At 45.5% G+C, this 12,049-nt stretch overlaps 1 protein-coding gene across 2 annotated transcripts; it reads left to right on the top strand.

The window, feature by feature from the left end:
• Positions 1-248: 248 nt before the first annotated feature.
• On the top strand, positions 249-10,739 carry tmbim4 (transmembrane BAX inhibitor motif containing 4). Of its 2 annotated transcripts, XM_078567967.1 has the most exons (7): positions 249-857; positions 4,462-4,570; positions 4,855-4,960; positions 6,633-6,666; positions 7,790-7,907; positions 9,154-9,199; positions 9,998-10,739. In XM_078567967.1, the coding sequence occupies exons 1-7, from the start codon at positions 773-775 to the stop codon at positions 10,202-10,204; spliced, it is 705 nt and encodes a 234-aa protein (XP_078424093.1). In that variant the 5' UTR covers positions 249-772; the 3' UTR covers positions 10,205-10,739. The 2 variants fall into 2 exon arrangements, with proteins under 2 accessions (XP_078424093.1, XP_078424094.1); XM_078567968.1 differs by lacking the exon at positions 9,154-9,199 and having other exon boundaries at positions 603-857; positions 9,998-10,152.
• The last annotated feature ends 1,310 nt before the right edge of the window (positions 10,740-12,049 follow it).

Genomic DNA, 12,049 nt, shown 5'->3' with positions numbered 1-12,049 from the left:
GGTGTGGGGGGTGGGTGCAGAGGTAGGTTTGGGGAGCTGCAGAACCCAGGGGTGGGGTGTTGCTGCTGAAATCCTCCGATAATGGGAGGATTGCGAATGCACAGATGCATATTGTGTATATGCGCACCAGTCAAAGGCCTCAATGACATCAAAAACCCTCAATGACATCAAAAACAGTGAACTGACAACATACAACCCGGGACACAGGATGGTCCCGCAAACTATGTGACGGTTGGTCACCCTGATCTGATCAGGGAAATGGAGTTCAGGTTTCAGTTGGACGACCCTTCCTCAGAACTGAGGAAAGGTAGAAATACAATAGGTGTTGAGCAAGTGGAAGAGCAGCAGGAGGAGGGGTAGAAAGGATGGAGGGCAGAGATGCAGTGGAAAAGCCAAAGGGAGTGGTAATGGCTCCAGTAAAGAAGCAATAGACGTGAGTAAATCGGGTGACAATGGCTGCGTAGCAACCGTCCGAATGCCCCTCCCCCAACGCCCAACCCCAACGTGAAGGCAGAAGAAAGAAACGAATCAAAACAAACATTTAAAAAAAACAAAATGGAACCTGTCCAGCAGCTGCAGTATTTTGTGTTGTAATTAATCCGGGTTTAGAAAAGGATAAGGTGGATGAGAGTTTCACTTTTGGGAACCTTTACAAAGCTCCAGCTGTTCTGGGATTAGCCAGTGTCAACAGCAAAGGTCACAAGGATCACCTCGGAAGTGGTTGATCGTCGTCTCGCGATCGAGGCGGAGAGATCTGCTGTTTGGAGAAGAAATGGATCCGTATCCCAGATCCTCCATCGAGGATGACTTCAACTATGGCAGCAGTGTGGCGTCTGCCAGCCTCGATATCCGCATGGGTGAGAGGGTAAAAACAAAAAGCTGAGGGGGTCGGAAATAGAAACAAAACATGGGGACGTTTCACAGACTGAGAGATGACGTCAGGCGCTCCCAGGCCCCAGCTGCTAGGGGAGCGGCCAGGGGGGTGGGAGAGACCGGGTGCGGGGGGGGAGTGGAGCGAGAGATCTCGGGGTGGGGAGACGAAGGGGGGGAGGGGGAGACGAAGGGGGGGAGGGGGAGACGAAGGGGGGGAGGGGGAGACGAAGGGGGGGAGGGTAGATGGGGAGGAGGCGGAGGGGAGGATGGGGTAGGGGCTGAGGACAGGGGAGGAAGAGATGGGAAGTGGAGGGGGTGGGGAAAGGGGGGTGGAGGGGGTGGGGAAAGGGGGGTGCAGGGGGTGGGGAAAGGGGGGTGGAGGGGGTGGGGAAAGGGGGGTGGAGGGGGTGGGGAAAGGGGGGTGGAGGGGGTGGGGAAAGGGGGGTGGGGGTGGGGAAAGGGGGGGGGTGGGGAAAGGGGGGTGGGGGTGGGGAAAGGGGGGTGGGGGTGGGGAAAGGGGGGTGGGGGTGGGGAAAGGGGGGTGGGGGTGGGGAAAGGGGGGTGGGGGTGGGGAAAGGTGGGGTGGGAAAAAAGGGGGGGTGGAGGGGGGGTGTGGGAAAAAGGGGGGGTGGGAAAAAGGGGGGTGGAGGGGGGGTGGGAAAAAGGGGGGGTGGAAAAAGGGTGGAGGGGAGGTGGGAAAAAGGGGGGGTGGGAAAAAGGGGGGGTGGAGGGGAGGTGGGAAAAAGGGGGGGTGGGAAAAAGGGGGGGTGGAGGGGGGGGTGGGAAAAAGGGGGGGTGGAGGGGGGGGTGGGAAAAAGGGGGGGTGGAGGGGGGGGTGGGAAAAAGGGGGGGTGGGAAAAAGGGGGGGTGGAGGGGGGGGTGGGAAAAGGGATGGGGGTGTGGGGTGGAGAGGGGGGGTGGGAAAGGGAGGGTGGAGGGGGGTGGGAAAGGGAGGGTGGAGGGGGGGTGGGAAAGGGTGGAGGGGGGGGTGGGAAAGGGAGGGTGGAGGGGGGGGTGGGAAAGGGAGGGTGGAGGGGGGGTGGGAAAGGGAGGGTGGAGGGGGGGTGGAAAGGGGTGGGGTGGGAAGGAGGGAGCCCCCGGGGGTGTGGGGTGGGAAAAGGCGGGGTGGGGTGGGAAAGAGGGAGGGGGTGTGGGGTGGGAAAGGAGGGTGGGGTGGGAAAGGGAGGGGGGTGTGGGGTGGGAAAGGAGGGTGGGGTGGGAAAGGAGGGTGGGGTGGGAGGGGGAGTGGGAAAGGGAAAGGAGGGGCGTGTGGGGTGGAAAGGGAGGGGGTGTGGGGTGGAGGGGGGTGTGGGGTGGAGGGGGGTGTGGGGTGGAAAGGGGGTGTGAAAAGGGAGGGGAGGGGGGTGGAAAAGGGAGGGGGGGGTGGGGTGGGGTGGGAGGGGGGTGGGGGGGGTGGGAAAGGGGGGGGGGTGTGGGGTGGGAAAGGGAGGGGGGTGTGGGGTGGGAAAGGGAGGGGGGTGTGGGGTGGGAAAGGGAGGGGGGTGTGGGGTGGAAAGGGAGGGGGGTGTGGGGTGGAAAGGGAGGGGGGTGTGGGGTGGAAAGGGAGGGGGGTGTGGGGTGGAAAGGGAGGGGGGTGTGGGGTGGAAAGGGAGGGGGGTGTGGGGTGGAAAAGGGAGGGGGGTGTGGGGTGGGAAAGGGAGGGGGGTGTGGGGTGGAAAAGGGAGGGGGGGTGTGGGGTGGGAAAGGGGGGTGGAGGGGGGGGTGGAAAAGGGAGGGGGGTGTGGGGTGGGAAAGGGGGGTGGAGGGGGGGTGGAAAAGGGAGGGGGGTGTGGGGTGGGAAAGGGGGGTGGAGGGGGGGGGAAAAGGAGGGTGAGTGTGTGGGGGTGGGAAAGGGGGGTGGAAAAGGGAGGGGGGTGTGGGGTGGGAAAGGGGGGTGGAAAAGGGAGGGGGGTGTGGGGTGGAGGGGGGGTGGAAAAGGGAGGGGGGTGTGGGGTGGAGGGGGGGTGGAAAAGGGAGGGGGGTGTGGGGTGGGAAAGGAGGGTGGTTGGAAAAGGGAGGGGGGTGTGGGGTGGGAAAGGAGGGTGGTTGGAAAAGGGAGGGGGGTGTGGGGTGGGAAGGGGGAGTGGGAGTGGAAAGGGAGGGGGGTGTGGGGTGGGGAAAGGAGGGCGGGGTGGGGAAAGGAGGGTGGTGGAGAGGGGGTGGGGTGGGAAAAGGGGGGTGGGGTGGGAGAGGGGGGGGTGGGAAGAGGGGGGTGGAGGGTATCAGGGTGGGAAGAGGGGGTGGAGGGGATCGGGGTGGGAAAAAGGGGGAGATGGCGAGGGGACGAGGGAAGGTGACAGGAGGAAAGTATGGGGGGGGAAGAGGGAAGGTGACAGGGAGAGTGTGGGGGAGGGAAAGGAGGGCAAGGGGATGTGGGAAGGTGAGGGGAGAGTGGGGGGAAGGGAGGGGAAGTAGGCAGGGGGATATGAGAGGGCGAGGTAAGGGGAGATTGAGAGGGAGACAGGGTGGTGTAAAGCTGCGCGAGGGGAGAGGGAGTGTGGGGACAGGGCGGCGTGAGGGGAGAGGGAGCGTGGGGACAGGGTGGTGTAAGTAGAGAGGGATCGTGGGGACAGGCCGGTGTGAGGGGAGAGGGAGCGTGAGGACCGGGCGGTGTGAGGGGAGAGGGAGCGTGGGGACAGGGTGGCGTAAGGGGAGAGGGAGCAGGGGCTGATAGGGTGGAGATATGGGGAGGAGAAAGGGGGTAGTGGGAGGGGGAAAGTGCAAGTTGGGGAGGGGGAGATGGCGAGCAGGAAAGTGGCAGGGAGAGATCAGGAAGGGGGATGTGGAGGGCTGATGAAACCCTTGACTGCTCCAGGTTTCAGATCCTGTACTACAGAATCGTAAAGAACATCCCTAAAAATCATAGCACAATCACTTATTCTCTGTCTGAAGGTGGGAATCTATAGTTTTTCAAGTAATGAATAGATCTATTGCACGTGGGTATTACAGGGACCCTCGGTTATATTTAAAGTCTTGCTATTAGAAATACATTTCAACTGCTTCTGTAGCGTATATTTTTTAAAAATCCTATGGCACTTCACAAGGCCAAGGTGTGATGAGGGCTACACAACTTCAGGTTATACGGTGAAATATGTGACTAGGTGGGGTAAGACTGGTTGAGGAAGTAGGAATCACAACCTATGAGCTATAAGTGTTCGGATGTCATGGGTCTTGTGACTGGTTGTGGATCGCAAGGCAATTCTTTGTGAATCACCAAACATTCTGGAAACTCTTTCGAGTTACCAACAGAGATTGCAACTTCTTTCGAGTACAATCACAGTTCTTGGTTTTCCGGGAGTGGGACATGAACCCACAACCCTCTGATTCAAAGGCGAGGGTGCTATGAACTGAGCCACAGCTGATACCTCCCCAAACATTCTGGAAGGTGGCATGGGAGTGATAGTTCAAATATCAGCTGCAGGTGGAAGAGGTGTGTGGAAGATGTAGAATGGTTAACCCCTAATGACAAGGACAAAGGGTGAAAACACTATTGTGGTTTGGTGAGATTAACAAGTATTCACCAGATGTATAATGCTTGTGTTGCTTCTAGATGTTATCTGCTTAATGTCAGTTCTTTCCTTGTGACAGGGTTTCTGCGGAAGGTGTACAGCATTTTGTCTGTCCAGATTATTCTTACTACTGTGACGTCTGCAGTGTTCATGTATAGTGATACAGTCAAGGATGTTGTTCATGGAAGGTAACTCCTATAGTTACATAATATAAATTACATACTAATGGATTAGGGAATATTTTCCCAGAATTATTTTGTCTTTGTTTTGACCAAGGTGATATCTGATGTGACCGTTCCAGAGACAGTAATTTAAGCCAACTCAATTCCAGTTCTAAAATTGAAATTGATTGCAATTGTTCTTCTAATGCAGACTGCCACTGTATAATAAACTGATTTCAAATTTATTAAAAGCAGGCATACTTTTTTTTGTTATATGTGCACTTCTAATTTATTGCTTGTTCCTATTCTAGTCCCGCATTGCTATTGGTAGCATGTTTAGGATCCCTGGGTCTAATAATTGCTCTGGCAATCTACAGACATCAGCATCCCGTTAATCTGTATCTCCTGTTTGCTTTTGTAAGTACTCAACAAAATAATTGAATTGAGATCATATACTGACTTTCTAACTCCATGTCGCCAAGTTAAGCTGTTGTTATCAAATGCCTGGACCCATACGAAAGTAAAGTTTGTCTAGCCAATTTCTCTTATTGTGAGATTCAATTGTGTAATGCTTAATTTAGAAACCTGGCAAAACACTAGCAAAACATGCTCCCATAGAATCATTGAATACGCAGATGCTCCTTGTTTAATTTCTGTAAATATTTTTAATACTCATGGAAAACTGGAATCTTGTTCTTATAAATAAGATTAAGCAATTTACATATATTTGAAAACATGCAAGTCCTGGCTTCCATTCATAAAATCAGTGAACTATGAGAATTATGTTGAGGTTTTGTTGTTTCTCAGATTTGAATTACAATATAGGAGTTTATGGTAATGTTCAAGTTAGCATTACACTAAACTTCAAATGTTGACGAATTTATGTAATGATTTTGCATTTTTTTTTAGTACTGTTGACTGTTCAGACTATTTCTCCAATACATTCTTCTTCAAGGCTAAAAGTAATTTCTGGAAGCAGATTGAGTCTCCTATGAACTGAAACTGGCATCCTTGTAGATTTACCAGTCTGGGTTTAGAAATTGCCCCTGAATTGAAGTGTATAATTCACTGAAGATCACAAGGGAAGCTCACCACATTCTCCTATTGCTGAATAAATGTAATATCTTAACAAGTGACAGTCATATGCATTTACAAGTTAATTGATCTACATAATCCAAATGGCACAGCAAGGTAATGAATTAACATAATACTTTAACAATAGCATTTGGAATCCATCCTTTTAAGTTTAAAATAGCCATTTTAAACCAGTTATTACCAAGTCTGGTAAGAGATGAACTGACTTTCCAAGTTATATAAAAGCAAAATACCATGGATGCTGGAAATCTGAAATTAAAACAGAAAATGCTGGAAAATCTCAACAGATCTGGCAGCATTTGTGGAGAAAGAAGTAGAGAAACTGCCAGGCTTTCCAAGTGTGATGTTGTTTGTAGCTGATATAAATCTAATTTCAGCTACAGCACTTGAACCTAGTTCAGTTGCGCAGTACTCATCAACTGCCAGGACTGACAACTGTCAGGTGTGGAAAGATGGGTTCCATTTTTAATGTTTACTATTATGAACTGTGGGAGATCTTATGGCACAGTGGGTAGCGTTCCTCCGGGTTCAAATCCCACTACAGAGCGGGAGAGATTCCTGGTCTGCTCTTAAGATGGAAAGAAAGTTGGAGCTTCTACCATCACTATCCATAACTCCAGGATACAACATGTAAAAGTATATGTTGCCACAGTAATTTGGACGCCTTGGGAGGACTGGTTCACTCAATTGGCTGGCCTGCTGTTGTGGATCAGATTGGCGCCAATAGCATAGGCATCCTTCCCCTTTCTGGCTGGGGTAAATTTAGGACCTGCCTCCTTGCCCTACCTGTGATGGAGGTCGTGGTGCTGTAGATCGGACCTGCCTTCGGTCAGAGAATTCAAGAAGATGATTACAAATTGCATAAATATACAGAACTATCACATTCTGGTTTTGATTTTTATACAGACATTTCTGTCTCAGTTTTTTAAGTGGAGAGTTGCAAACTGTAGCTGCATGTGTGTTTTTAAACGTATAGTAAATGTTTTCTCTACAGACCCTGCTGGAAGCTTCGGCTGTGGCTGCTGCTGGTAAGGGCTTTTTCTCAATTTTAGCTCTTGCTTGCAGGAAGATGTAACATTTTGATTTAAGTCACATGGATTTTTTCAAGTAATGGGTACTTTGTTTGAAATAGTAAAACTGCCACCATTGTTGACATGAATATTCATATGACATCTTTGATTGTTTTGCTACTAAAATATGATCAGGGAAAGTTTGATATGAAAATATCATTGAGTGAAATTTTCTTTAATTTTCCTGGTTTATAATTCCTTGGATGGGAGGTGGTTGTGGTGATCCTTGGTATTAGTATGATTCCAAGACAATATATTTGGTAACCAAATTAATCCTCAGTGGTAATCTTAGTAACAATCTGAATCAAACAGAGTCACAATACTCTGATATAATGGATCAACAGAATCCGTCAGCATGGAACTTAAATTTTTCCTGCAATAGTGCCAGAGAACCCCAGTGGATCAGGTAATCCTAGCCAGACAAGCAACAACATGGTTAACAGTGCTCTACTTTGCTAAATTGTAGTTTTAGCTTGTTAAATTCCATGTAACCCTGTGCACATTTGGGAATTTCTAAGTCTAACCTCTTCCAACCTGCACCTGGTTCTATGGATACAGGGAAATTAGGGGGAGAGAAAGTGTATACAGTATTTTAGGTAAACCAAACACTTGTGGATGAGTGTAGTTTTTCCAATAACTTGAATTGGAGACTGTTACACATCATAATGGATTTATATATATGTTAGACCTCTGGCTGACCAAAATAGCTAAGATTGTATTGATATTCAGATTCACCAATAGTCATCTGACATTCCTTAGCAAAATTTAATTAGCTCTTGTTGACACTCTGTTAGGTTACTTTATTTGAGAATGCTATGCGACATGACCTGGTTATGTTCCATAGTAGCTCATAGGAAAGCAGCATAACTTTTAATTTCACAAGTTGAAATCCGAGAGTTCCACTGTACCTTTTGTTCACCTGTATGGAATTTTTTGTCTTAATCAATCAATTTGTGCTTAATCCTGTGGGATAACTTCTGTAGGATACTGCAGTAAATCAAGTGTTGCTTCAGAGATATTGTGTAGTATCTGCCTTGAAGTTCTGTGATAACCATATTTTAAATACTTTTTTTTATTTTAGTCACCTTTTATGACTATTCAGTGGTTCTGCAAGCGTTCATTCTTACAACAGCTGTATTCGTTGCATTGACTGTCTACACGTTTCAGTCAAAGAGAGACTTCAGTAAATATGGAGCAGGGTATGTGCACTGGAAAAAAGACTTGGATATATTTTAGAAGTTCGGCATAATGCCCTTTTTTATTTTAGGATCTTATGGTAGCCTGCATTCTTTTTCCAGATGAAATTTTCAGATAACTTGCTTTTTATATAACTGGGAATAATTAACCACAGTAATCTGTTCCATTGTGACCTGAAGACATTTGTTCTCTAGCCTACTCTTACACCTACTCCTGTGATTTGGCTTGAGTTCAGAAATTTCCATTTGGCTTGCTTCTGTTCACTTTATGGCACTTCAGTTCACACGATTGACTCTAATGATAGGAGCTTTAAGGTTTTAGGTGCCAGCTAATCATGGTTACAACAATAAACTAGCTTTAATTATTTTAATTAACAGCCCTGCACAAAGTGCAGAAACAGTATATGTACTGTGAAAGTGGACGTTGGTTCAGGACAGACTTAGAGTCATCTATGCTGCCTTGCAGTTGCACATCCTGCCAAAATTCGCTCAGACTTGCATCTTGGATAAAGTACTGAAGTGCTTCATGTGCCAAAGGAATTGTTTCATAAATTACAACTTTCAGAAGGAGAAGTGAAGAGTGCCAAATTTTATGCCCCTATTTATGTTTACAACATAAGTTTCTGTTTATTAGTACATTACAGGTAAACATTATGGAGGTCTTGACTATAGTAGTCATGTTGATTTATACTATTGTGTAACTACTTGCATTGATGAGGGTTATTGTTAAAGAGCCATTGGGTGTTGTTGGATGGAGTGCTAGAGTATTCATGAACACTACCATTAGACTATTAAAATATGTTAAATGGACAAAAGCAGTTTCAGTCCTAGTAAATACCTCTTTGTAATTACCAAATTGGAAACGTGTCATGTAGCACAGTGTGAGATTTTATAACAGTAATTCCAGATTCAATTCAGAAGCCAAATTTGCTACAAATTGAAATGATTTGATACATTTAATCTGAGAGTAACACTTCCTTTTACAAAAATGCAAAATTGCACCTTCATGATTTCATGTACTGTTAATAAATGGTTTGTATACTCCTATAACTTATAGGGGTTTTACCAAACGCTCACTATAAAACATGGGCATTACCTATGTGCCATATCAAAAACACTTTCCATAGTCCTATGATGAAACTTAGCCTGAGTTGCCAAATAGAATTTATGATTAGAGTACATGTCTACATGTAATCGACACAGGATTATGAGACTAAATGCCAATATTTTTATTTTGTCTTGTCTTTAGTCTCTTTGCATGTCTGTGGATTTTGATCCTGGCTGGGTTGTTAAGAGTAAGTATTGGTTGGTTTAAATTGTAACTAAATTAGTTGCTCTAAATCGTAATAATTTTTAATGTGGATTTTATTACAAATGTGTGGCTAGAGACATTAGTTCATATAAGCGAATCAGTTGGATGTTTTCAATTGTTTAACCAGCGCCTTATAAATCCTTTCTTGCTTTTTATGAGATTTACATATTCTTTGCTAGCACTCATTGGGACCAGCTTCAAGGTCCTGCTGCAAGGCTATACTCTGGTGTATCTAACAGTATTAAAGCACTGACAGAAGTCATAACTGGTTCGGATTCCTCTGGTGAAAATAACCCAGTGCATTGTCTGGACAAGTAAGGAAGGAAAAATACATTGACATACCATAGTCAATGGTGCTTGGAGATTGATTTTTAATATTGATAAGGGGCAATATAAAGTGTGATTGATTATCTGCACTCTCCAGTTGGATTATATTTAGTCCTGATTTGCAGTGATTGGACTCAAACAATCTTTGACCTATTTGTATAACTTGGTGCTGGAACATCACTTGATGTCAGGGTGCCTGTCAGAGATATGCCTCAATGTTTCTGTACTGGGGATATTCAAAAAAAGCTGGGTCTGTTTCTGTATACCTTGGAACTTTTACATAGTGTCTTTAATGTAGAAAAAATGTAAGTAATGACAGGCCTGGTTTTAACTATGTACAATTTACAAGGAAAGAATACTAATAGCATAATTTTGTAGACAAATGCTTCACACTTTTCATATGATATCAACCATAAAAAGATTACTAATGCGTTTGTCTCTTAATTTGCTTTAGCTGTTCTTCTTGAGCGATACAGTGGAGCTTGTATTTGCATGTGCGGGAGCGCTCCTCTTCTGTGGCTTTATCATCTATGACACACACATACTGATGCACAAACTTTCACCTGAAGAATATGTACTGGCTTCAATTAATTTGTACTTGGATATCATTAATCTATTCTTGCATATCCTTCAAATCCTGCAATCACTTAACAAAAAGTAATCATGAGGATTATTGAAGAAAAGGATGTTAATATGTCTAACTGAAATTTAATGAAGGGGTGCACTTTGTGTATAGACTTGCTGATTTATTGTCTGATTTTGTTCTTGATGGATCATATTTATATTCATTGTATGATGTAGATAATTTTGAGTAATTATAGTCAATTTGTATAGTTTTTCTTTGAGGGGACTTGAGGGCGCTCTTGGGCAAATAGTTTTTAAATATAAATTGGAATGGGCATCAATCCAGACTCAGAATCCTGCAACGTTTTTTGTCTGACTTTTTTGGTTTGAAATTAGATTGTTTAAAACTTCTCTTTAGGCTTTAAATTGAAATTTGATGCTAAACTGGGAGAAAGCAATTTTAGATCAGGCATGGATTCAATGAAGGATTGTCGTCTTATCCTTTTTTCTAATACAATACCTCTCTTGTAATTATTTGAGCGTTCATAGGTTGACGTCCTATTCTGTAAAAACATTTTTGTTCAATTGCATGTAAGCCATCCCTTTGAATAAAATCTGAGCAGTTCACCATTTATATTTGTCTATTTTAAAAGGTATTAAATCATAACTTGTTTTTCTTATGCTAGGCAGCCAATTGTGAAATACCACTTTTTCTTAGGGGCTTAGGCAGCCAAAGGCACAGCTGCCAATGTTGGAGTGATAAAAATCGGATGAGTGAAAGAGGCCAGAATTGGAGGAACATATAGACCTAGGAGGTTTGTGGGGTAGAGGAGGTTACAGAGATAGAAGGGGCAAGAGATCTGAATTGCAGGATGAGAAATTTGAAATCTTAAAGCACTTCAACTGACAGTAAGTGGTGCGGTCAGTAAGGAAGACTATGCCTGAGCGAGACGAAGACAGAGTGAGTACTTGGGAATTTGATTCAAAGTGGGAATTCAACTGATAAGTCTTTCTCAGGTTTCATTTTAGATTACGAGTCAGACCCTGGCCTAAAAGTAGGAGTAACTAACATTCAAATAAGTTAAATTGCCTTGTTGAACAGGGGCCAGTCTGGCCTGGCAGTTATCTGTCAATCAGTTGAAAACACTTGGTTTAATTAATGTTAATTACTGTTGCAGAAAGCTAAGTCAGCTGGTGACTCATCAGAGTCTCTCTGTTTAAGAGAGGGCTTTTTAAACTGCATGGTCATTAAGGGGCATAGTCAGTAAGGGAGACAGAGTGAGTACTTGGGAATTCGGTGCATGGGGGAAAAGAGGTCCTTTAAGGTTTATTGCAAGAGGTAGAGCTTGCTGAGTTGGGAGTTCAGTAATGGGAGGGGGGTGGAGTGAAGGAGGTGCTCCTACTCTTTGTCAGCCTCCAGCATTTGACTTCCACTTCAGTGCAGGAGAAGGAGTAGGTTAATCAGTAACTGATAATTAACTGGAGAGGTCTGGGAGCTTAAAGGAACGAAGAGAGAGAGCCAGAAATTTACAGATAAAATCCAAAAGTTACATCACAGGAGTCCCGTAAGTTGATTAGTTGGTAAGTACAGGCCTTTCCAGACTTGGTGCAGAAGAGACGATTGGTGAGTGACAGTTGAGTTGTTATACCATACTGTAGTAAACACTTTAGATAAAGTTTAACATATATCAGTGCAGCTCAGCCATGTGGAATGTGCATCCTGTGGGATGTCGGAAGTCACACAGGCACAAAGTGCCTTCAGTGACTACATCTGCAGGAAGTGTCACCAGCTGCAGAAACTTGAGCTCCAGGTTGTGGAACTTGAGCAGCAGCTGGAGTCACTGTGATGCATCTGCTAGGGTGAGGATTATGTGGATAGCACATGTAGAGAGGTGGTCACACCGCAGCTAAGATGTACACAGACAGAGGGGGAATGGGTGAC

This window comes from Cetorhinus maximus, chromosome 22 (assembly GCF_964194155.1).
Source record: "Cetorhinus maximus chromosome 22, sCetMax3.hap1.1, whole genome shotgun sequence".
Classification (NCBI taxonomy): Eukaryota; Metazoa; Chordata; class Chondrichthyes; order Lamniformes; family Cetorhinidae; genus Cetorhinus; species Cetorhinus maximus.
The sequence above is the reverse complement of the archived record's forward strand: the minus strand, read 5'-3'. Positions and strand labels throughout refer to the sequence as shown.

Coding starts and splice junctions, on each gene's coding strand:
- tmbim4 (XM_078567967.1), top strand. CDS start 773: ATGGATCCGTATCCCAGATCCTCCATCGAGGATGACTTCAACTATGGC. Junction 7,908..9,153: donor TTCAGTAAATATGGAGCAGG/GTATGTGCACTG, acceptor TCTTGTCTTTAG/TCTCTTTGCATGTCTGTGGA. Junction 9,200..9,997: donor TCCTGGCTGGGTTGTTAAGA/GTAAGTATTGGT, acceptor AATTTGCTTTAG/CTGTTCTTCTTGAGCGATAC.